Source organism: Protopterus annectens, chromosome 10.part0, assembly GCF_019279795.1.
Source record: "Protopterus annectens isolate FY-2018-M chromosome 10.part0, PAN1.0, whole genome shotgun sequence".
NCBI lineage: Eukaryota > Metazoa > Chordata > Ceratodontiformes > Protopteridae > Protopterus > Protopterus annectens.
Window position 1 is genome coordinate 216,063,534 of NC_056744.1, and position 27,023 is coordinate 216,090,556.

The window sequence follows — 27,023 nt, forward strand, 5'->3', positions numbered from 1 at the left end:
CAAAAATGTGGTTGGTTGCTTCTTGTGGTTCTGATACACAGTCCAGCAATGAACATATCCAAGAAGAGACCTGCCTCCTGTGGTCTCACAGGTCTCTAACGCCCTATCCACTTGAAACAAGCCAGTATTACATCAGACGCACTTCATGATGTTGACCTGGCATTTGTCATCATGTCCTGGCCCGATGCAAACTTGAGTCCCCATCTTGGAGCAACCATTCCGCCAGGTCTCCGCCATCCTCAGCCTGTAGTGAAGTAATGCTGAAAGTGAGGTGGTCTTGTATTTTGAACTGCAGTGTGCGCTGACCCAGGTTAACTGTGAACGTACTAGCTCATCTGAGTATGTCCTTGCTGCAAGAATGAATTTCATGTAATATCCACCTGGTTACTTAAATCCTTTGTCCAACAGTTTGTAGATTCCCTTGTCTGCAGTATGTGTTGCTCCCCCCCAATATCATGACTTGAGTGCATGGAATGATGCTAAATCTATCAAACTCACCATGAAACGTTTTTGCACTGCTGATGACCTAGACTTCACAAAGATCTACAATTTAGGGGCATTTTCTGGACTTCGGCTCTCCCCTAACACTTAAAGTAATTATATTAAGTTGGAAGACTGTCTCAAAGTTGGACCATTTTCTGGTAATTTCAAGACAGGCATCCCACATGATTTGATACCCAGTATCGAGATGACATTTTACAGGGATACAAAAGGATCTCCCATTGCTTTTTTAACACTCTTGATGGATCAGCTATTAAAAGAAGTCAGTACTGATATTCCAGATGAACTTGGTCTGCTTGTAACAAGGCTGTCAGAGATCATATGGCTCTAGATGCCCCAGAATGGGTTCATCCTTTATCCTTTTGGCTCCCAAGCCATGGCCTGACCATGTGTTTCACAGGAAGGGATGCAGGTTACAGTGAGCATAGAGAAAGACTCACACTAACAGTGGACTACCTTACTAGATGAACATTACGCTAACGCTTAGAAATATTAAGTGAGAAGGCAATGTTCTTGCCCAAAGAAATTTCTGAAGCCTCAAATCTTATAGTAATCTTTTTCAACCGGATTAGAGGCTGTTTAGACAAGCCTGCCTATCTGCTTGCAAGGCTGTTTCATCTCAGAGTGTAAGGAAGCTGCATGATTTTTTTTTTTTCTAACATCAGATACTCCTGTCACTGACACCTTACTTGTTACCTTTCTTGTGGCACTGACCAGCCTGTTCAGGCAATCATTAAGGCCTCACTCTGAAGGGCCTTTACATTTCTTTCTTATTAAAAAGCATAGCTTAACCTGCCTACTGAACCACTAAAATAAATAACTAATACGTCTGTCTAGCTTTTGCTAATTCCAGGTTTAAAATGTGATGTTCATCTTCATCATTTTAGGCTTAGTCTCTGTAATGTGCTTTGGTTAACTTAATAAGGACTGAAATGAAGATACTTTCCAGGGCAAAAAGGATAAACTTCCCATTGATACAACTTGGGAAGAAATCTGAACTACATGAGCAAATTGAAATAATTTTGGCTTAAAGCATGGGAGGCAACATGTGCAGGTAAATGTGACAGGTGAGCCTGGAGTGTGGCAGCTTGATGTACATAAGAAATACTTGCAGAGGGTCCCTCACAGATCACCGTCAGTAAGGTGGCTCCTTTTACAATGATCACATACAATTTACAATTATATTTCTGGTGTAGAGGGATAAAGTTATGACTATGACCCAGGTATGAGTAGTGTCTCGGGCATGACATGGTACAACCTGATCACCTCCTCTCGGGGTGGGGGGGGGGGGCATCAGGACGTATTTTCCATGCACACTCAACATAGCTGAAGTCATTGCAGAAACTGGGGCTCACGCCAAATTGTAGCTTGTGGGGGAGTTTTGATTAAATTGCATGCTGTGGCACGGACATCAAACGTAAAGCACATAAGATTCACACTCTTGGCTAGCCCTGGGATTAAGTGTGTTGCGGGGCTCTCTCATCAAGCAGGGAAAAAAATGGGTGTATGGAATAGCCAGGAGGGATGAGGATGCAGGAGAGTAGGTCAAAGGAAATAAGAAACCTGTGATATGCCCAAATGAAGTTACTTAGCACTGACATGGAAAAGCTTTGCCTGTGTAATATTCTTTAGTTATAATAATCTAAGGATAGTAAGTCTACACAGAATGTTGTGACATGAAAATAACCAGGTTCCAACTCACAGCAGAGGCTTTAAACTCTGACAAGACAAACTGTGTTACCTTAATAGTCTCCATCGGACAAACCACAACAACGGCCTCGGCCACGCCAGCCCCCAAGCCACAGATCAAGCTTCGCTTGCTGTTCAACACACCTTTCTCATCCCTCATATGATTACTCAGGAACTCAAACATTCCAAACCTATAAAAAAAAAAAAAAAACATGCAGTGAGTAACAAGCACTAAGTTTAAAGGGGCACGACAATGTTTTAAGCCACCCAGACCTCTCCCATTTCAGTTTCCTACACCTTGACAATAGTTAGAGGAATGCTATAATCCTTTTTAGATGAGCACAGAGAGGTAGCCTCCTTAGTGATGGATACACTAAATCTTGGTCAGTAATGTATCAGTCCTTTGCTGCAAAATGGGGCACTGTTGTATATTACTAGACCTGCTATAAAAAAGCACCAGCATTGCATTCTGGGGTACAGAATCTCAAAAGACATTAGCCATGACCATCAAAATCAAACATTGAAAAAACAGAACTGAAAAATCCTGCAGCCAAAACGATCACAACATTTCTGGAATGTAGCATACTAAGTAGAATTAGAAGTTGTGTGCTTACCATAACTTGGCATTTGTGTTGTCTATTTTCATTCTAACTCACAAATAGGTCACAGATCTGATCCTCGGATCCAACTCGGCCACATATACAGGACTTTGGATCAGAATCTAGAGTTCCTCCATCTACCCATAATGCTCTATTCCATCCGCAACTCCTCAGAGTTTGCTGCCTTATTCCTACTGTGTTACAGAGACAGAACAGACCAAGACCGAGGCTCAAACCAGGAACATAATAGGTCCGAATTTCATCCTAAGATCCTTCTAGGAATGACAGGGCGAGAGGCTGATGGGAGGGAAGGTGAGGAAGAATGAAAATGTACAACACAGATGCTAAGTTATGGTAAATGCATTAACTTCTAAATCTGATGTCCTTTTCTTTCTTCCTCATGAATTGGTCAGTCAGAATCCATAGCTACGCAACTCTCGGGAGACCCTCAAGGAAGGACATGCCAGACTACTGTCGAACCAAATAAAGCTCTGCTTCTAGAAACAATGTCTAACTTATAGTGCGCGCAACATAGGTATGAGTTCTAGACCAACTGGCTACACGGCAGATGTCATCCTTAGAGGCTCTTGAGGAAAAGGCATATGAAGTAGCTACAGATCTAGAGGAGTGAGCTTTAGGAGGACGGGGTAACCAAACCTTTTTGAGAATAAAGCAGTGAAGTACAAATCAGTGATCCATTTGGCTAGAGTAGTTTTGGAAACTGCCTGACCCAAGTGATTATGGGAGAAGGATACAAATAGCTGATCAGACGTCCTCTACGGTTTTGTTCTGTAAAGATAAAAGCGTAATTGTCTGTGAACATCAAGCAGGTGTAGCATACATTCTCCTTTAGTGGTAAAATTTGGAAAGAAATTTGGTAACTGAATGGACTGGTTAATGTTAGTCTCAGTAGCCACTTTAGGCAGAAATGAAGGGTTCATTCATTCAAAGAGCTAGTAACCCTACCCTTATGGAAAATGACGCAAGGAGGCCTGGCCAATAAGGCCTGGAGCTCAGAAACTGTTTTTACTGAAGAGATAGCTAAAATATTGTCTACCAAGAACTTAACTTTATATCGCACTTGTTCGACAGTTCAAAAGGTTTTTGAGTTAACCCTTTAAAAACCATTATCAAATCCAAATGGGGAGGGATCTTTTACTGGAGGTCTAAGGAGGAAGACTCCCTTCATGAAACATAACCAGGAAGGTGCCACAGAAAAAGATTCAGTTCTTGAATGGAAGTTAGATGTAGCTGCCAGCTGAAATTTAATAGTAGAAAAACTAGCCCCTTCCTTAAAAAAAGGTAGTGAGAAATAGGAGAATGGCTGAAGTAGGGACTGAAAAGGAGTCGATATTCAGATTAGAAGCCCAAACAGAAAACCTTTTCCATTTGCTTCTGCAAACTTTCTTGGTGGATGCTTTCTAAGAGGTAAAATAATATCACTGACTAGGGAAGAGAGCCTGGACTGTGACTATTACTGGAAGTGGAGAAACCATGCAGTCAGTTTAAGGGCATGGAGATTGGGATGTTGAATGCCCGATGGATGGACAGATGAGACAGGAGATCCTGAGTGGGTTTCCGTATCCATGGAGGATATCTCAAGTGAGACCAGTGGAAGGGGAACCAAACTTGTCGAGGCCAGAAGGGGGCAATGAGAATGACTGAGCTCTTCAGCCTGCATGCTTTCTGAAGGAAGTCTGATCAGTGGAAGAGGGGAATAGTCGTAGAGGAGATCCTGGGGCCCATCATGAACCAAAGCATCACTCTGACTCCCCCAGATGGGGGGATTGGAGAGAAATACTTGCTCCACTTGTTGTTGAGGCAAGAGGCAAGAGGGCAAACAGGTCACAGCAAGGCTGGCCCTGGCAGCTGAAGATCATATTTCGCTACTGTTCGATTGAGGGACTACTTGTGAGGAATCAGAATGGACCTGCTGAGTCGGTCTTTCACAGCGTTGGTTTTCCCCTGAATGTGTGCTGTGACCTGAAAGTGCTCTGAAGAGATCGCCCATTCCCAGACCCTCATGGCCTCTCTGCACAGCAGGCAGGAACAGGTTCCTCCTTGTCTGTTGATGTAACAGACTACTGACATGTTGTCTGTATGGATTGCAATAGTCCGTAGAGGGAGAACATCCTGAAAGGCTTGCAATGTTAGGAGGACTGCTCTCATATCTAAAACACTGACATGCAACTTGGTCTCTGAGGGGAACCATGTGCCTTGGACCATCTTTCCCAGGAAATCCCCCACACCCATCCCAGTTGGGAAGCATCCATGGTTACTGTGGCTATGGTAGGAGAAAACAGAATGGCCTTGCCTAGAAAGAGGTCATCTGACTGAATCCACCAGCAAACATGGCATTTACAAACTGGAGTGAGTTTTATGGGAAAAGATAGAGGCTGGTAAAGAATGGACCACTGAACTGCCAGTGTCTACTGAAGGATTTGCATAAAGAATCTTGATAGAGGAACTAGAAGAATGGCAGCTGACACTGACCTAAGAGCTTGTAATACTAGTTTTGCTGGAGGGTACGGACAAGACAGTATTGTCCAGCACCTGATTTCTCAAGGACATCATACGATGAACAGGTAGCACCACTTGAGTCATATCCAGTAGTTCCTACAAATTCCAGATTCTGTATAGGAGTCGGCTTCGATTTGGCAAGGTTTACTGTAAAGCCTAAGGAGTTGGAGATCTGAAGCAAGTAATCCCTAGCTTGTAGAAGTTGATGCCTGGTTGAGGTAGTGAGAAGTCAACTGTTGAAATAGGGAAACAACTGGAATCCTTCAAGTCTCAAGTGAGCTGCAGTGACTGCCATGCATTTGGTGAACACCCTAGGGGCTATGGGAAGTCCAAAGGGCAGCATTTTGAACTGGTAGTGATTGGCTTCCACACAAAAGTGTAGATGCCATCTGGAGTGCCGGTCTATTTTGATATCACAGTACACATCCTTGAGAGCACATCCAATCATCATTGCACAGAAGAGGCAGTAGGGACTGAACCATAACCATTCAGAACTTCAACTTCTTTATGTACCGATTCAGACTGCTTAGATCCAAAACTGGTCTCCTGTCCTCTTTCTTTGGCACAAAAAAAGGTGGAAGTAAGTTCTGAATCCTCTTTGTTCAGCTGGGACTTCCTGGATGACTTTTGTAAGCAGTTTCTGAATCTCTTGAGCTGCGTTTTCCCACTGACTGGGTGGAATGTCTGAGAGTTCTCCTTGTGACAGGAGAAGGAAGGGAAAAGGAAATGTAGTAACCACTGGATATTATACTTGGCACCAAAGCATGGTTTGTGAGATTTGTCCAGGTGCAGGGAACATGACCCTTAGTTGTCTCCAGAGGTGGACAGTTGGACAGAGCTTCAAAAGCACTGATAGGGACTATTGGAAAAGTCTCTGAAGCCCTTGTTTTGCAGACCCACTCTGCCTCTGAGGCGATGTCTACCACTGAAACCTCCTCCTCCTCTATTTCTGGAGGAAGTATCCCTCACGTCTCCTGGAAAGGTCCCGGAGATTTCCAGAACCACATTTTCTTACCACCTCGCCGATTCCTAGAAAAGGTATGTTGAGGGGTAGAAAACTTGACTCCCATGGCAGACAAGGACTTTGCTTCCTGCTTGCTGCAGGTAAGCACATCCTTCACTGATGGCCTGAGCAAGGAGGAGCCATCAAAGGGAGCATTAATAAAAGATTCTTTAAAAGGATCCGTGAAGTGATACAGCCTCATCCAGGCTGTCTCCTAATGGTTATGCCTTAACCGGCTGCTCATGGAGGTGCCCTCTGCTGTATGGGAGATCAGCCTCATCGATGAATTGGCAATGGATAACAGAGCAGTCAGCTGAGGAGAAACATTCTTAAAATCCTCTGCAGACATAGACTCAGTGTTTGAAAGCTCCTTAATCGAATCTCTCTGTAGACAAGTAAAACGCACCAGGTAATTTAACAACCTCACTGCGAAAGTGGTGGAGGCGTACATGCACTTTCCAAATCTGTCCATCGCTCTGGACTCTTGTTTGGTGGATGGACAGAGAAGCTTTGCTCCATGAGCTCCTTCTTAGTGGCCGCCGCCACCACTATGGCATCAACTGGGATCATCCACCACTATGGCATCAACTGGGATTCCCTTGCTCCAGTGGGGCCTGTCTGAAGGGGGAACCAAAAACTTATCCAGGTGCCTGGGGATGGGCTCGACAATGTGCAGTTCCTTCAAAGCCTGGCGGGAAACTAGGTCAATAAGTTCATCCTCGGGGGGGGGGGGGTAATCACCCAAGACATAGATGGCCCAGCCCCAAAAATCTCCAGAAACACCAATTCCTCAGTAGAAAGACTTTGGGAAGATCAGTCACTCTTCTGTTTAAGGATTTCCAGGATCTCCCCAAAGGAGACAGTCAGGTGGCGATCAGATGGATCCTTCTACCTCACCAAATTCAGTGTCTTCAGTGAGAGACTCTAAATGGGAATCTATGTGCCTCCTCTTACATGTCCTCTTCTGAGGAACCTCTTCCATGGGATTCTCAGACAAGGGGTCAGAAGAGAGGGGGAATGTCTCTGGGGAACATAGGTGGAGGCTTCCCTGAGCTGGCTGACCAGGAAGAGCAGAGATGATGGGCTCAGAGCTCGGACCAAATGAGGGACAGGATTCTAGACTAAAGAGGAAGGGTCTACGTGTATTTATTTATTTATTTGTTTTTTTGCATTTGGTTACTGGGAAAGTCTGACTGGACACAAGTCCTTTTGCAGCAGAGGCCCAGGGAGAAACTCTCCACATATAACAAAGCACATACAACATCAGGCTAGTTGCTCAGCATAATGCAGCCGAGGTTATCCAAGTGCAACTAACTCTGGGCAAAACTGCAATCCAAATCGTAGCTTGCTACAGATCCCCCACCATGCCCCAGGATTCCCACTCTTCTTTTCTTGATATACTGGAAAATATTAGGGTTCAACCAAACACCCTAATATTGAGAGATTTCAACTACCCCACCATTAACTGGGAAAACTACTCATGTACCAACTCCTTCGCTCAGAGCTTTCTGGAATTCATAAATTCCAATGCCCTGGATCAACTTATCCACACCCCCACCAGGGGCAACAATATCCTAGACGTAGTCAGCAACAATATCCTAGACGTAGTCATTACCAACATAAGTGACCGGTGTTCCACACCTGAAATCAGCTCCTCGTTGGTCAGATCCAACCATAAGCTAATCACCCTAGATATCTGCATCCTGCCCCCACCCCCCATTAAGGAAACCAAGGTACAAAATTTCTCCAAAGCCAACGTCATGCTTCTTAAGACAGAAGTGGTGAACTTCATGACACCCATGCAGATGGACAATACAGTTACGACTGCTGAATCCTACACAAATGCACTCTATAAGCACTTACACGAGTGCATGGATCGTGCTATCCCAAACAGAATCAAGACGCTATCCTCCAAAAAAAGGAAGCCAATCTGTTGGTCCCCTGCCATAAACAAACTCTACAACAGAAAGGAGAAATTGTTGCAAAAGAGTAAAATTCCATGAGTGGAGGAGCTCCCTGGTCAGCCTCAGCAAGAAGCTGAGATCCTTCATAAGATCCTCCAAAGCTAGCTATGAAAACAAGATTGCCACTGATTCTAAGGACAACCACAAAGCATTCTATAGCTATGTCAAGAATCTCAATGGCAACACCCAGACCCGCTCTGAGTTACAGCACACTGGCACAAAAATTACAGAACCAACTGATATTGCCAACATCCTGGCAGATAGGTTTAATGCTAACTTTACCCCCCTCTCACCCCCTAAAGGTCCCATATCTATACAGGAAGAATGCAGAGTTTCTGTAATCACAGCTTCACAGGTAAAAGCAGCACTCTCTAAAGCCAAAAACACAGCCAGGCTGCGTTTTACATGAACTTCAGAACGAACTGGCTCCCCACCTAAGCACCATGTTCAATCATAGCCTCACGTCAGGCTTTGTGCCCAATGAATGGCCTACAGCAACAGTTATCCCACTCCACAAAGGGGGCGCCACCATTGATCCTGGGAACTATGGCCTTATTAGCCTGACGAGCCTCGTCTGCAAGGCCATGGAACGTATCATCATGGAATTCATAAACAAAGACATTTTTAACCTCCAAACTCTGGACCCCACCCAGTTCGGGTTTGTGAAAGGCAGATCTTGCCTCCTGAACCTGGTCGACTTTTTTGAGGCAGTCACCAAAGCCGGAGACGAGGGTAAGGTGGTTCACACAGCCTATCTTGACCTTGCCAAGGCTTTCAACACCATCCCCCATTCTGGAATTATAGCTAAACTCACTAAACTAGGTATAAATCCCTACGTCACAAGATGGGTTGCCAACTGGCTCACTGACAGAACCCACACTGTAAAAGTTCCAGACTCCAAATCTGACCTCAAAGCAGTGACAAGTGGAGTACCACAGGGTTCAGTCCTGGGACCTCTCCTGTTTGGTATCTACTTCTCTGAAGTACAGGCTAAGACAGAAGGCCTCTGACTAACAAAGTTCGCAGATGACTGCAAACTAGGAGCCATAGTCAAGTCCCCAAATGATGTGGACATCCTACAGAAGGGCCTCGCCGAGACAGATGCCTGGTGTCAGAGCCATGGCCTCAAGCTCAATGCCAAAAAGTGCAGTGTCATCCCCTTTGGTAAAACTCAGTACCCATGAACTACCACATAGGCAGCAATCTACTTAACACCGAATGTGTGATAAGAGACCTTGGGACCCAGGTGGACTGTAGTCTCTTCTTTGATAGTCACACCGCCACAGTAGTCAGGAAGTCCTTCTACGTGGCACACCTCATCATAAAAGGGTTCTCATCCAGGAAAAAAAGAGGTCATTGTTCCCCTCTACTCGACACTCATTAGACCCATTATAGAGTACAACGCCCCTTTTGGAATGTACCTCACAAGACATCTGCAGCAGCTGGAAAGGCCACAGAAGTGCCTCACAAAGAGAATTACTGGCCTCAAACAGATGCCCTACACTGATCATCTCAAAATACTCCAGCTTTACTCCATAGCATATCGCCTACTCCGAGGTGATCTCTGCCTAACATATAAAGCTACGTCAAACGCAGAGCTGTTGGACATGTTACACCTAAAGAAATCCCAATCCCTCCGAGCTACACGCTCTAGGGACCTAAACCTTGTCACCACAATAAACAGGACTTGCTGGAGGGATAAATTCCTGTCCCAGAGACTTCCCATACTCTGGAACAAGCTACCCATCTATGTCAAGCAAAGTTCCTCATTACCACTCTTCAAGAAAAATCTTGATGAATGGATGGGAAATAGGAAATACACCCTGGGGATCACTTCTGTGGCTCTGCTCAACAGGGGCACAGGAAATGAACTTTCTTGGGTTGGCGTAAGCCAGGGAACTTTGTTGGCTAGGCTTACTTAGGCCCTTGGACCGATAGCCTAGTACCTACCTATGTACTTTCCTAAGAACCTATGAACCTATGTAAGTATTATAGAATATTATTTCACAGTTACAGAAGTAAGACATTTTCCTTTTACATCAATACCCAGATACAGAGCACGATACTTTCATAACACATCAAAACCATAATGGTAGTCAATAACTGAAGACATCTGTAACCAGGTGAGTTAAGAGAAGCTATTCAGTTTGAAGGCTGAAGCTGTAAATGTAAAGCTGGTAGGATAGACTTTTTACTATTAGAAGGATGACACACTTTAGGTAGATGAGTTAGATGACAAGTGGGAAAGGTGGAGTAGAAGAGAGAGAGAGAGAGAATTTTCTAGGGTATAGGCATAGGACAAGAATGAATAGTAGAAGGAAGAGGAAGAGTTTCAGGCACAAGGGAAGATAAAATGCCTGATAAAAAGGTGAGAGAGGTAATCCTGTGTGACCAGAGGTCTAAACTGGAGAGATACAGTTACATATCCAGTTGGCTTGTAAGTATGACATTAGGGATTGTTTAAATAGGGTTAAAGAGGAGACTGCAGTTATGTTAGTGGGCAAAGCGTTCCACCTTTTGACTATGAAATTAGAGTATAGGGAAGATCCAACAGAGTTGTAAAGTTTATTGACTTGAAGGAGAAGTTTATTATTGGAGCGTAGGGCTTTAGTACTGGAGTAGCGATGTAAAACCCTTTCTACTACCTGGAAAGCTGATGGATCTGGTGAAACCTCTCCTCCCCCCTCGGTGATGAAGCAGCTGAAGGAAAGTCGGGGCCAACCCTGGATCCGAGCCCTCCTGAGAGAGAATCAGTTCAGAGCTGTCCACCTAGGGAAAGGGATGGAGACGAACCAAATGCCTCGGACCTGGGACCGACCTCTCTGATTCAAGAACTGCCCAGATCCAAATGTATCAGAGCAGGACTGTTCAGGGATACTGTTGGGGTTGAAGAAAGGAGCTTTCTTGGTTCAGACGTTGCACCTCTTGGCAATCTAGGATCCTGGCACTTCAAAACAGTAGGTTGGATGAGAGATGGAGATAGAATTTGTTGGGCAGATGTGCTCATAGATCTGGGAGAGGATGGAGCTGGCAGGACACCCATCTGGATCTGAGCCCTAAGGAATCTCCACATCATCTTGAACTTATCTGCCTTTGTCAAGCTAGAAGATTTCGATGATGCTACAGATGCTGGTCTGGACTGCTTCTTTGAGGTATGGAACAACTGCGCTGGTAGAGCTGGAGAAATGGGTTTTAAGGCAAACTCCGGTGACCAGCTTCTATCTGTTGGATCTAAGAGCTTGGGATCAGAGTAGGAAGTGGATGACATGGGGGAGCAGGTGATGGTAATGACACCTGTCAGATCTGAAGAGGCCTGTGGATCCGAGGAAGGTGCTACAGTTGCCGGATCCGAAGCCTTTCTATGTTTCTCTGGCAGCTCCGGTGAGTCTCTGAGACTTTTTAAGGGCTCACTTCTTAGATTCTGAGGAGCCATGATGAAATTAAGAGGGGGTTTGAGCCCCAGGAAAAGAAGAAGAGGCTAGAAGTAATCTATTACCAATTTATTTCACCAGTCAGAAAGGGCCTTGCGGTTAAACGAGGAGTATATGTCACAGTCTAACATAAGATACTCCAGCCCCAAGCAATAAATGCACTTCTTGTGGGCATCAAAATTGGGGATCTTATGCCCACAAGAAGTGCATTCCTTAAAAACCAGGTTTCTCAGACATGACCACAGACTACACAAGAACTGTACACAAAAAAAATCACACCTACAGTGCTGTGCCAAAAGTAGGTCCAAAATGCAAAAAACAGCACACTGTATAAAACCCCACACTTATAAGCCATAGATCAACAATGAAACAACACTAGACTAAAATATCTATAAATGCACAAAAGCTTTTTCTTTTATATAAACAACAAACTACAGTTAGAAAAAGAACAGCACAAACAAAAGGCACGAAGGACAGGAAATAAAGACATCTTAATGCCAGGAATGGCTAGAAAACTAGTACAGGAAGGAAAGGAGAACAGCAACTCCAACATAAACTCCAATAAGCCTAGAAACTGTGAGAAATGTAGACAAAAAGCACTTTCTCACACTTGAGATTCATTCTGCGATCTTGTTCAGATGGTGGCAAATGAGATCTGGGGAGTTGGGGATGGGAAAACTACTCAAGCACCAATACACTTGCCCAATGCTTCCTGGAGTTCATCAGTTCCAATGCCCTGGACCAGCTCATTCTGACCCCCTACTAGAGGGAGCAGCATTCTTGATCTGGTTATTTCTAACATGGGTGACTGTTGCTCTGCACCAGTAGTCAATCCCTCCCTAGTCAGATCTGACCATAAACTAATCACCATGGAAATCCACATTGCATTCACATCTCACCAACATCCCCCGCAAAGGTAACCACCTTGAAATACTTCTCTAAAGCTGACTTTGGGCTCAAAAGCTGGCAAACTTCACGGCACCCATGCCAATGGAAAATAGCTGCACGATTGCCGAATCATACACCAATGCATTGTACGAACATGTACATAAATGCATGGAACTAGCCATACCCAACAGAACCAAGATGCTCTCCTCCAAAAAAGGAAGCCAATCTGGTGGTCCCCTGCCATTAATAAACTCTACGACAGAAGGAAGAAACTGTTGCAGAAAAAGGTGAAGTCCCAAGACCGGAAAAATTCCCTTATTAGCCTTAACAAAAAGTTGAGAGCCCTCATCAAGTCTTCTAAAGCCAGCTATGAAGGCGGAATTGCAGCAGATACTAAAAACAATCACAAAGCCTTCTATAGTTATATCAAGAACCTCCATGGCAATACTCAGATTTGCTCTGAGTTGCTGCACAATGGTACCTCCTATACTGTGCCAACAGATATTGCCAACATACTGGCCGACAGATTCGGTGCCAACGTTACCCCTCTCTTCCCCCTAAAGGACCAATCACAATATCAGAAGAATGCCAGGCACCCAGCATTACTGCAGAACAGGTTAAAGCTGCATTGTCCAAGGCCAAGAATACAGCTTCCATGGGACCCGATAACATCCCTGACTGTGTTCTACATGAACTACAAAGCAAACTAGCACCACATCTGTGTGCCCTGTTCAATCACAGCCTCACCTCAGGCTTTGTCCCTACTGAATGGTTCACTACTACAGTCATCCCTCTCCATAAAGGGGGAGCGACTACAGACCCCTGGAATTATTGCCTCATTAGCCTGATGAGTCTTGATATGTAAAGCTATGGAGCGCATTAATCATAAACCTGATTAACAAAGATATAGGAACTCTCCAAACTCTAAACCCCACGCAGTTTGGCTTTGTGAAAGGGAGATTGTCTGCTCAACCTGGTTGATGATTTTGAGTCAGACAACAAGGCTGTGGGTGAAGGTAAGGCAATGAATACAGCTTGTGTCGATCTGGCCAAGGCCTTTGATACCATTCCTCACTCAGGAATTATTGATAAACTCACCAAAGTAGGCATCAACCCCTATATCACTAGGTGGGTTGCAAATTGGCTCACAGAACACAGTGTGAAAATAGCAGACTCCAAGTCAGACTGCCGACCAGTCACGAATGGAGTCCTACAGGGATCGGTCCTGGGTCGTCTCCTGTTTAGCATCTACTTTCAGAAGTCCAGGCCAACACAAAGGGACTCTGGCTGACCAAGTTCACAGGTGACTGCAAGCTGGGAGCCATTATTAACTCCCCAAGTGATGCAGACATCCTACAGAAAGGCCTCAGTGAGAGCAAAGACTGGCGTTGAAACCATGGCCTTAAGCTTAGTGTCAAAAAATATGTCGTCATCCCCTTTGGTAGAAACTTAGTTCGCACTAATTACCACATCGATGGGAGCCCACTGAACACTGAAGGTGTTATAAGAGATCTGGGGAAGCAGGTTAACAGCAATCTCTCCTTCGACCACCACACTGCCACTGTTGTCAGAAAGTCCTTCTATGTGGGACATCTCAATACCAAGGGTTTTGCATCCAGGAAGAAAGAGGTAGTCATCTCTTTCTACTCTTCCCTCATTAGAACAATCATCGAGTATAATGCCCCATTTGGCATGTACCTCACTAGACACCTGTAATAGCCGGAGAGGCCACAGAAGTACCTCACGAAGAGGATCCTACGCATTAAACACGTCCTACACTGACAGAGTCAAAAGACTCCAGCTACTGTATGTCTCATATCGCCTACTTAGAGGCGATCTTTGCCAGACTTACAAACCCATGTCTGACCCAGCTCTATTAGAAATGCTACATCTAAAGAAATCCCAATCCCTCCACACCACATGCTCCAGAGACCTCAACCTCACTACCACAATCATGCTGGAGGGACAGGTTCCTCACCCAGAGACTGCCATGCTCTGGAATAGACTTCCCATAAATGTCAAGCAGAGAACCTCGCTGTCCCTCTTCTTGATGAGTGGATGGGTAATAGAAAGTTCACTCCAGGGATCACTCCAGTGGCTCTACTTGATAGAGGTACTGGGAACTAACATCGGGCAGCACGATGCCAGGGCACTTCTATGGACTAGGCTTGTAAAGGCTCCAGGGACATTAGCCTAGTACACACCTCACACACCTATGAACCTAATTATGGGTAGATGGAGGAGTTCGAGATTGGGATCCAAAGTCTTGTAGATGCAGTCGAGTCAGATCCGAGGATCGAATCCGTGACCCATTCATGAAGAATGAAAAGGACAACATCAGATCATTATGTTGGAGCAAGCAAACAGTGCAAAAACAAAGGCACACATTCTCAGTGAACTGCAGAAAACAAGAAGTGCATGTCAGCGTAAGGATCAAAGCAAAGGTTTATTATATAATTGCATACATATATATATATATATATATATATATATACACACATGTACTGACTCAACAGACAAAAAAGTTCCATTAGGCATTCAGTTGAGGTAAATTTCATTAACATTATACAAAAATGAGCCAGTGTTAAGTGCTTCCCACTTAACGTTTTGTATTCCACTCATTCAGTTTAGAAGCCACACCATGTCTATACCTGGAGGGAAATCATGCTGCAAGCAGCCAAACTGGAATATAGCGCAATAGCAGTGTCCAAAGGTGAGGTCATCTGTGAGGAGTAGGCCAATGATTCATCATCTGAATCCATCTACTCATCCGAAGAATCAGATTCCCTTGTCCTTTTGGCTTTAGTAAATGACCAAGGAGAAGTAGGAAAAGACACCCTCACTAGGGTGGTCTCAAAGCCATCAGGACATTGAACAAGACCCGAGTAAAAGTCCTGCCATTCCCTCTGAGGATCCCTAGCAATGGGAGGAATGTATTTAGTTTTCTGCCGCTTCTTTACTGAGACACCAGCTTTGACTAACCTAGGAGGCTCTAAGCCATGTCTAGACTCAGGAAGGGTACCAGGGACCTCTTCCCTAACTAGAATCTGAAACCTTGGAAACCAAATATCAGCGTGTAACAAAAACTCCGTAACCAAAAACCACACTGAAAAAAACCCTCAGGTCTTGGCAGGCAAACAAAACCAATAAATAGCTAGAAGAGCGTTGACTAAGTTCACAACAATAAAAGTTTAGTAAAATAAAAACGTGTTTAATCCACAAATCGATAACAGTTTAGCGCTTTCATTCATGTAAGTTGAGCTTCTTCAGAACTAGAATCTGGGGAATCTCCCTAGGCCCTTCAAAAATGATCAGTCATGGCTCCCATCAACATCTGTGGCGGACATCTGCAATATCAGAGGATGTGTGAGAAGCCAGTTCCATGCTAGCCTCTGACAGGGTCATTGCAGAAGAAACCAGTGTCAGCACCAGACTGTCTTTAGGGTGCTCACACAACATGAGAGACATCAAGCACAGGCTGGACAGTAGCAGAGTCAGCCCAACACTTTTTAGTCTTCTTTTTTAAGAGATGGCTGTACCTCGGGGAGGGCAGTTTGGCCATGGTACCCTAGGTCAAAAGTTTGAGACACTGGTTCTCAAGATAAATGAATCAAGAGAACAGGTGGCTATGAAGCATTTCTGGAGCAAAAGCCTGACAAATGGTATACTTTAAGATTCTGTGAAACATCTAGTCAGAATAAACACTTCTCGTGGTGATCTGTATGGGAAATCTGCCTCCCAAACTCACATTTTCCCCTTCCTGGACGATATGAACCCTGAGTACACAAATAAAAGAAAAAGAGGGAACCCCAACAGGGCCGGTTACCTGTAAAATGGCTCAGTAGAAACCATCTCAGAAAAAGGCATACAGACTGACGTGCAACTGTTGTGTTCACATTGGAGGTAAAGAAGTTACGAGTATGGAGCACATATGTCACCTACATGCTCTATGCATGCATGGGGAGCATACATCTGGCATGCAATGCTGGGAGGATGTAAAGGCTTTGGTATTCTAGATGGAAGTTGGGCTATCCTTGATAGGAGAACCCAAATGCTATGAATACAAGGAAGGACATTGTATGAGATTGATTTAAAAGCATTTGGGGGGGGGATAAGCTGCCCAAGTATGCATGTGGCAAGATTAGGTCAGATACTTAGTCTTTACCTGCAGCCAGACCTTTCTGTAAACATTGCAAGTTTTAGTAATTTTATCAGCACATTCATTGCCTCTGCCAAAACCAAAGTCTTTAGTCCACCCTTTATCCCTGCCCTGCCTGCATGACATGCAGTGATGTACCACATACTAATACAGAGCATAAGTGGGTGTGACAAAGCCTTCACATACAGCTCTAAACACTATCCTAACAGATGCCACACCCACATCCCAATGTGGCACTTGTATAATAAACAGAAACATGGCATGTGTCATAACCTAGTGTGCACGCCGCCCATGCTGTGTTTATGCAGTACCTTAAACCTGCACCTGACGTCAGCTCTACAGCTACAGCCAATGGAACAGCTGTCACCTTTCCAGTGGGCAAAAGCCTGAACAACAAGGCCCCAGATACTATAAAGCCTGCTGCACAAGCTACAGCACTGCTCTTATGAAGGTCATGTACAATACACAAAACAAAACACAGTCTGGCAGTTGGTGCAGAGGGTTAAGGCAGTCAGCTGTGGTACACAGTCTGATTCCTCGTTTGTCTCCTGTGTAAACTTGAGCAAGTCACATAACCAAATGGTGCTTTGTGGCAACTGAAAGCTGGGCTAGGCTCCTCCATGGTCTCCTGGGCTGCAAGCCTAGTAACTATCTATGAACCTATGAGGGAGTATCACAGCATCATAGGATCACAGGAGATCATTAGGCTATCGACCAGGAGGTCATTTTAAGCCTAGCCATTTCAATCCAATGTAATACCACAGAGGTACTAGTCAATACCCAAGATTGCATTTAGTGATGACTGCCCATTTCCAGGAGGGTTGTGGGCATTATCCCTGGTAAGAAATTATGGTGCCCCATCCACTCATCCAGGTTTCTCCTGAACAGTGTCAAAGAGGTGCTCTGTTTCATGAATTTGTGCTTGTTCCAAGGGTGTGGCAGTCTTTGGGGGATAAATCTGTCCCTCCAGCATGTCCTGCTTAAGTCACAGGCCATATTCAACTCCCTGGAATGGGTAGCCCTAGACTTATTTGATTTACAGATATGCAGTAAGTTCATTAGGGGAGACTTGTGCCAGGCCTACAGAGCAACCCAAGACTCAAACCTGAGAAGTCTATACGGTATGGAGTACAGTGGCAGGAATTTTAGTCAGCCTCTGTAAGGTACATGATGGAGGCCCTTGATCTTTGTTCTGAGGTCTCTCTAACTGCTGTAGATGCTGATTACAGTACATACCAAATGGGGTGTTATACTCAATTATGGGCCAGATAAGTGCAGAGTATGGAGGGGGGGTTATAACTTCTTTTACTCTCTAGCCGATTCTTTTACTAATCAAGTGAGCAACGTGGCAGGCTTTCCTTACAATGGTAGACACATGGTCGTTGAAGTTAAGGTCGCGGTCAACCTGTGATCCTAGGTCCCTTACCACTTCATAGGTACTTAAGGTATTGTTATTGATCTGATAGTGTGAAGGGACATTTGTTTGTGCCGAAGGGAAGGATGATGCATTTTTCTTTGCATTCAGTTTGAGACAGTGATTAATACACCAGTCGGTCTGTGAGAGACCCTCCTGGAGTATACTGACATCATTCAGGGATTCAATGATTGCACCAATGTTTACAGTAGTCTCCAAACCTGGTCAACCACAACCTTTTAGTTTTGACCTGAACATCTGAGAAGTATATACTAAACAGTAGGGGGTCCAGCACTGACCCCTGTGGTAACAGGTCTGCTGGTTGACATGGAGTCACCCACTTTGATAGTGTGCGTCTGGTTTGTGAGCCAGCTGGCAACTCATCTTACAACGAAGGGATTTACATTCAATTTGCGAAGTTTATTGATAATGCCTGAATGTGGGATTGTGTCGAAAGCCTTTGCCAAGTTGAGGTATGTTGTGTGCACAGATTTGCCCTCATCAATGGTTTTGGTCATATTTTCAAAGAAATCCACCAGATTCAGCAAGCAGGATCTGCCCTTCACAAAGCCGAATTGGGTAGAGTCCAGGGTGTGGAGGTCACCTATGTCTTTATTTATGAGGTCCATAATGATACATTCCATGGCCTTACAGATGAGGCTGGTCAAGCTTATGGGTCTGTAATTCCTTGGGTCTGCTGCTAGGCCACCTTTATGGAGATGAATAACTGTAGCTGCTCTCCATTTCACAGGAACAAAGCCTGTGGTTAAGGCTATGATTGAAAAGGGTACTTAGTGGTGATGCTAGTTCACGTTTTAGCCTGTTTAGAAGACCGCCTGGGATGTCATCTGGTCCCATAGAGGCAGTGTTCTTTGCCTTAGACAAAACTTTGAGGACATGCTCTTCAGATATGTAAGGTGGGGGAAGGGTTTGTTAGAAGGGGACAAGGGAGTGAAATTTTCACCAAATTTACCTGCTAGCAGGTTCACTATCTATGGGATAAGTGTGTGTGACACTGTTGGCCACCAGTTCTGCACATGCTTGGGTCCTGCCCTTTAGGTTACATACATAACTGTAAAAGGCCTTATAGTTATCCTTGGCAATACTTGCTAAGTTTCTTTCAAAGGGGTTCTTGGACGATTTGACAAGTTGTCTTATTTGCCTGTTAAGGCTGAGGAGGGTGCTTTTCAATTGTTGGGTCCTTGTCTTTGTTTTCTTGGACAGCAACTTTTAGCATTTATCGTAGTGTATGTTGATGCTGGAAGTCCACAGTGGCAGCTTGATTATACTTGGGGCTCTGGCTTTGATTCTATCTGCTACAGCAGCGTTTATACACATATGCAAGTGACTGTACAGGGCTTTACTAGCTTCGGCATAGTTATCACTTTCAGTTTGGGGTGGGGGGCTTGGAATACATTTATACCTTCACCTAGGAGGGTATAGTTTGCCTTGGTGAAGTTTTTTAGTCTGATTGCACCCTTTGTGAGTTCTGGTGTTTGTGTCAGTTTGAAGGTGACTGATTTGTGGTCAGTTTTAGGTGACCGATTTGTGGTCAGTTTTAACTAATAAGGGTCCAACAGTTACAACAATGCACCTATTTAACATGTTGGCAAGGACCAGATCTAGAATGTTTGTTCCTCTTGTTGGGGTACAGACAATTTGCTCCAGGGCATTTGAATGCACAAAGTAAAGGAACTTTTGTACTAGCACGTTTGGGCTAAAGTTGTTTCCCAGTTGATTGTGGCATAATCGAAATATCCCATAACCAGTGTGTTTGGTAACATTTGTATTGTCTTCAGTTTGGTTAAGTAGGCTTCCTGGGAGTCATGACCCATGGAAGGGGGTCTATAACAGGCTAGGACTTGAATGGGGGTCTTACCCGCAGTAACATGGACCTGAAGTAACTCCATGGAGTTGTCCGGTCTAACTAGACACGAGTTGAATTTCTCTCTAACATAAATTGAAACACCGCTTCCATTGGTTTTCACTGTCAAAGTGTGGAAGGCATTGCAGCCTTGGAGGGCCGGATCTACTCTTGAGGCCTTAAACCAGGTTTCTGTGACTGCACAGACATCTACATCTTCTAGTGATAGTAGTACTTCCAGGGAGTGCAGTTTTTGGATTAAACTCCTAGCATTTAGCAGCATGACCCTTATTTTGCACCGATTTGTTAATTTCATAACGGTAATATTTTTGAGACCTTGCCTAAAAAAGCACTATGTTTTACCAGCAGTCGAAAGCCTAGGAGTGCCAGGTGCAAACCGCCTCTGGAAAAGCAACGAGGTTTGTCAACCATGGCTTCCCAGGCAGACAGGAACTGGATCCCCTTGCAATGGAACAAAAACTAAGCCAATTATTAAAGTCAGTAATTTTTGTTTATACTGTGGCATCATTCCAGGTGACAGTAGTATGCCACTCAACGCTAGGGACATACCTGTCTGGGACACATACTCAGTTCGACCATGTCTCTCTTCATATAGTCCTGTGAGGTACCATCTAAGGTGATTCACACCAACATGAACTATGACAGTCATAACTGTACCTGCTGCTGAGAGACATGTGTGCATGCGTGATTTGGTGAACCCTGCCACAGGACAGGCAGCTGACTGACTTTCTCCTTGTCCAAACTGGCAAGTGGGACATCAGTGTGTCTCACTACTGAGTCTCCAATGACAAGAAAACTTGTTTTTTTAAGTGTTGCGCCTTACGGGCTTGATGGGTGAAACACTAGTGTGGCTATTATGTCATGGGTGCTGTGGAGACTGTGTTAGCTGTAGCAGACTTGTGTTTTGGAGGTCTCTGGTGTTTCGGTTAAGTTTTTTGAGAGAACTTCCACGTATGTGGATTTACTTGTTTGATGCGTACTATGCACATGTGTACTGATGTGTGTATGAGTAGTGGTACTATGTGAATATGCAGTGGTGGGTGAGTTGTTGACAACCTTCTCCATGTTACTCTTACGAGTGAGAGAGCATGAATTCTAGATTCTTAGTGTAAACACATCTCTCACACTCTGTACTAGACTGTGTTATTACTAGACAGTTGTCTGTGTATATGAGGCAATTGCTACTCTGCCTCAAGAGACCCAAGTCAACAAGGATGGTAGCAGAAACAAGGGTGGACCAACTGTCCATAATGCTAGGTTGAAGACTGTTGTCACTAGGGAGTGGCTTTTCAGAAACGCTCAAGGAGGAGCTTGACAAATGGATATTTCTGCCTGGGTTTTAAGGTAAATTTGTTGAATTTGACTGTCTGGCTTTGGCACACAATTCTGCGGCAGTGCCCAGTGCTGCACAAACAATCAGAAACCTCCTCAGAAACGGAGCCTAAATACCAGAAGCTGAAACTTGAAAAAACTTAAAATTCATAAGGACCAATGAGTATGCTTATTCCAAGCCCTAGACCAGCCTCCCTTTACCAGTCAGGTGCCAAGCAAACACAATTCTCTCACAATAGTGCAGATAGGCCTCTTTCAATCCAAGATGGTCTGGAAAATGTGCTCAGAACAAACAAACTGCTACAAACAGTTCCAGAAGCAGCTGGGCTGGATCTGGACTGCACTACAGCTACTAGCTATCCTAGTTCCAGTGGGAAACACTAGAGAATATTTACCACCGCATACAAATAGCTGTGAGACACTGAAAAAAAGATTTACAACAGCAGAAAATCAGCCAGGAGGCTCTAAATAATAATTTAAACAGTTAACAGATCAGTTAAGTATGGCTTGGTGGGAAACCCAGAGCAGGCAGAACAGACAGCTTTAAAACAACAAAAAATACCAGTAAATATTTAAACAGTGGAAACAACAAAAAAAAGCTTGCTAAACAGTGAAAACAGCAATAAAATTTGATTTTACAGGCATAGTGCAGCAGGCAACTGCAGTACAACAGTGTAGTTTAGTACACAGTAAACAAATACAGTATAAAAGTAGATGGCAGGCCTGGCTTGGCATCCAAGCATGATTTTCTTTGGTCCCCTTGGACCTCATTTTTACCAGCTTAGCCCCCAGCCCATAGCTGGCCCCCAGTGCCCACTGGGTCTACCAACCATTCTCCTACCTCCACACCTCAGGTTTACTGCTTGGGCTGAGAGTGGAACTTAAGGGCATCCTGAGGACTCTGTTGTTTATGCTTCCATATGGTGGCGTTTGTTTTTTTAATTTTATATGCCCTACTCACTTTTCCTTTTCTCCACCCTCCCCCACACTCGTTGATTACATTTGAGGGCGACTCCCCCTCTTTGGACCACACCTCACCTTAGGAAAAATCAACAAGAGCCCTCCCCCACATCCCTTCCATCAGTTGCCTGAGCAACTAATCAAACCTGGGTCAGCAGGGCTGTATGGACAGCATTCGCTCTCTACACCACAGAAACGGCATACAGCATGGATTAAAATCTGAATATGGCATGAAGGCAGAAAATAGACAATTGCCATAGTATCCTAAACTAATTCTACCCAATACATAAAACCACCAAACATTTTAAGGTGGCACACTGCTCACCCATTCTCAGTCTCCCATCCTCTGCACAGGAAGCTCAGTCCTACTTGTTTCCAGGTTTTATACCTTCATTCAAGGCTTCACAGTGCCCACAGCGCGCCACACCACAAACAGCCTAGAGATGGGTACATTAAAGTATGGGGACAGCATGACCTCCATATCTGCCATTTATGGGCCCCTCTTCTCCCATCCTATAAAATATGTTACTTATTGTCTGCTGTTAGCATACCTATTAAAACGATGTGCACACTCCTCTGATCTGGACATGATCTGCAAACACGACACTGCCAAATCTCATTAGTAAGTGCATCACCTCCTTGAAAAAAAAAATCTTCACAATGAGCTTCTGATAAAGTGAATATTAGAGAATCAATCTGGAAGACTAGTAAGTCACGCTGCAGTGACTCAGTGCTCATCTCCAGCCTTTTCAAAGCATGTTGATTTTCAAGTCTTTCGTTAAACAGACTGTCATAAATAATTAGGCATGCTATCTAGGAATTAATTCAGGATGTCTGTTCTACACCATTAAGTGAGCTAGTCCATGACTGCCTGTACTATCAGTACAATAAAATTTTCCTTCTGATAAGTACCTATTCTGAGATAAGCCAGAAACTCTGAATTTAAGGGACTTAATTAATGATGCAGTATGCATCTGGAAGTTGGAATCAAACCATGTGTAGGATATACAAACCTCAATGACAGCACGCTCAAACACACATAGCTATAAGCAGTTAGTTTCTTTTGGGACAAGAGTCCATTGTAATCTTAATCACTGGTAAAGCTCATGCAGTCCCCAATTATGTAGCACCACTGTGTGCAAAGTGCAGAACTCTCTGATTTTAAAACCAACATCGGACTTGCTAAAGTCCTTTGTTCAAATGAGCTGAAAATGGAAGCATGACAAAGGACAGCAGCAGCCGACAATAAGCAACCTACAGTCCACTCCATGCGCTACAGACGTAGTCTCTCTCATTAAAAAAACTGCATCCTAACTGGATGGTTTTGCTCAGCATATCTAACAAAACACTTCAAGCTTTTTATATACTCGCAGTTATTCTGTCACTCGAAGGTTCAGCTGGGTTGACTGGCACAAGAACAGAGGGGTGTTAACCACTGTAAAAAGGCAGAGGCACAGGATGTACACAAAAAGTAGACAGAAGAAATGCAAAAAGCAGACAGAAGAAATGCAAATCAGAAGTCGCTAGTGAAATCGTCTGCTTTGGCTGTGACTTTGCTCTAAGAACATGGGAACTGTTCCAATGTCATTGGGAAAAATGTATCAGAGCCAAGTCCACACTTCTTGAAAATGAAGCCAGTGACACAATCTACAGAATTAAACTGGTTATTTCATCATAAGTAAGGCACACCCACGCAAAGAAATGGATGTTTAAAGATCAATGCTGACTGACCTGCCCACTATGACACAGTCTAATTACCAGTCAGGAACAACTGTGGAAAAAATTTAGACTGCATGGCTCTGGCTGGAGAAAAGACAGAAAAATGTAAGAGAAAAATAAAACTGTACTTAAACAATCCAACTTTAAATTGCTCTATTTGTAGCCTAGTGAACTCCCAGTACTCAGATTTGTTTGCAGTTTCTCACAAAATTTACATTTTATTTGCCAGAAATTTGGTAATAAAGTGGGTGGGGGGCTTACGCAATGACCAGGTTGTGGGATGTTTACAGCTCAACTGATCATTGGAGAATTACATCAAATTAACTTTTTAATTCAACATGCAATATATCAAGACAGTTGACTGAATATTCCTGTTAAATATTAATTAATACTGTTTTATTAGAAGGTATTCTTTTAAGGCTGTACATTTAGCTTTACTCTTGAGTTTATTGTTACTAGTTATTAATGATGCAAACCATTGTTTTCTGCTTTAGGTCTGGTTAACAGTCACGCAAAGAAAAGTAAATGCATTTCCACAGATTCTTATTTTACTGCACACAATTGGATAATTTCAGCTATTGCAGATTGCGAAAGGATCACTCTACTTACCTGATCAACAAATAGTTAATATAATATAATATAAAATATAATATAACAATACTGCATAACTACATTAAGTGAAGACAAGGTTTAAGGATGAAAACAAGTTGGCCTAGACAAGAAAGGAAAGACATCAGTGAAATGTCTATACATTTGTTCATCTATGAAAAAATAGAAACTTTGGGTGGGAGATGACTTGCATAGTGATGACTGTGAAGACACCAGCCAAGTGTGCTTCAGTTTAACAGTTTTGCAATGCTTAAGGAAGCTTAAGTGGCACAGTGGTGCAGTGGTAGCACTGCTGTCTCACAGCAAGAGGTTTTCCGGTTCGATTCCTGGCCAGAGTACCTTCTGTGCAGAGTCTGCATGTCCTCCCTGCGTTTGTGCGGGTTTCCTCCCACATCACAAAGACGTGCACCTAAAGCATTTCTCCCTGGGCCTCCTCTGAAAATTGGCTTTGTTCCAAGTCAGATTTTTCCCTCTAAACAAATGTTAAATAAATAAAATAATTAAGGGAAAAAAAGCACTCAAAATTGAAGCTGCAGTAGTGTTAAAACGCAGTCCTCATGATTTAGTTACTGCACAGGGCTGCAGATGTGAAATGTTTTAACGTGTTCAGTTTTTATTTTATACCTCTATTAAATTATTACTTAAGGCTTAGGCAAACGTACATCAAGAGAAATTAAAGCAAACCATATTAACATTTTTTGCATTTACATACATTATACACCTCCTATATTTTCTTTACTTGTACCTACCATCAGTCCAACATCACATAAATTGCTAAATTCTTGCCTTCCCTTAAACTTCATTCTTTCTCCTGAACATTATTCTGCATGTGTTTATTCCCACAATTTCTATTTCTATATAATTTGCTCATTATCATTTTTAAATTTCCCTCTTCCAGTTCTTTTACCTCTTTTATAGCATTTGATACTTCAAATACCATTGGTTTAGAGTTTAATTTCCATTTTTTAGTAATTGCTTTTTTTGGCAGTCTAATTAAACTTAACAAGCCCTTGCTATGTCTTGGCAATTCAGATCCTGTGTCCCAGCTCAAAAAAAAAAAAACCCTTACTTACAGCTATTTGCTCACCCAGTATTTCTGAATGTACTTTACAGGGAATATTTACTCTGCCAACTTATATTCCCAAAACATATGTTTCAAGTTGCTTCTTTCTTCCCAATCACACCTCTAACGTTTGCTATCTACCAAAGAAAAAAATCTTTGAAGTCTGCTTGGGGATATAAAGGTACTTATCCAAATACTTTCAAGCAAAGACCCTAAACCTTCTGGACTTTCTTGCATAGTGGGGAACCATACATAACATTTTCCCATCATTCTCTTGTAAAGTGTTTTTCCACTCTTTTCCCAATCATTTCTAACCTCCTCCGATTGTTTCTTATACCCCTAATTATCATATATTTTTAAAATAAGCTTTTGTTCTAGATTCAGCTAAAAATTCTGCCAAAACAGGTGCTTCATCTAAGATCCCCCTATCCTTTTTTCTTTACCTATAATCTGATATCAATCCCTGATGGGGAAGGTAGTCTCTAGCCTTCAATGCAGATGTGTTCTTAGCCTCATCCCGCTCCATTACCTTTCTCTCTTTAGTTATTTGCTCCCAATAACTTGATTCCTTTGCTGGTATTCTCTAATAAATTCCAGCCCCTTTTAGTAATTAACTCTTGCCCTCGCATAAACTCCATCTCTATTAATTGTTCACAACTTCAATATGCCTCTCCCATATATAAAACTAAATGGACTAAACATTTTCACTGCCTGTATTTTATTATCCATATCAATAGAGAGCCTCCACTATCCCAGCTTTTGTATTACCTTTGTTTAGTCTCTTCCCTTATATCCTTAGCTGCCAAGACAGATGTCTTATTAATCCATACTCCTAAGTACTTATGTACCCATAATTCAGGAGTGGTTATAGCCTTTGTTTCATTTTCATTAATTTTATATCCAGAAAAGGCATGAAACTCTTATAATGTTCCACAATACTGACATGTCCTTTTCTGGTTTTATCAAGTACAAATATGTGCAAATGAAGCCAACTTTGCCTGATTAACATACTTATTTATTATTTATTTATTTTTAAATTAAACATACTTGCATTTCTGTGTCCCTTATTGTCTTTGCCAAACAGCTCTAAATGTAAGGCATATAAAGGGGAGAGGATGCCCATGCCTGTTTCCTCTGTTCAAACAACTTATCAGACAAGAACCCTCCCCACTTTTAATTCTTGCCTCTGATCCTTCATATAATCTCCTAATTAACCTTACATTTGTTTGCGTTTCTTAACAGGGGTAAGTAAACTGACCCAAAAGGGACCCATTTCAGCCACCGTAA

The 27,023-nt window shown here is 43.3% G+C and overlaps 1 protein-coding gene across 1 annotated transcript in view; it reads right to left on the reverse strand.

The window, feature by feature from the left end:
• SLC25A1 (solute carrier family 25 member 1) overlaps positions 1-27,023 on the reverse strand; it is a gene marked incomplete in the record, with an annotated part of 1,035,726 nt that overhangs the window by 215,358 nt on the left and 793,345 nt on the right. The window contains 1 exon segment of the mRNA XM_044085143.1: positions 2,243-2,381. Within this exon segment, the coding sequence (XP_043941078.1) occupies positions 2,243-2,381 (139 nt within the window).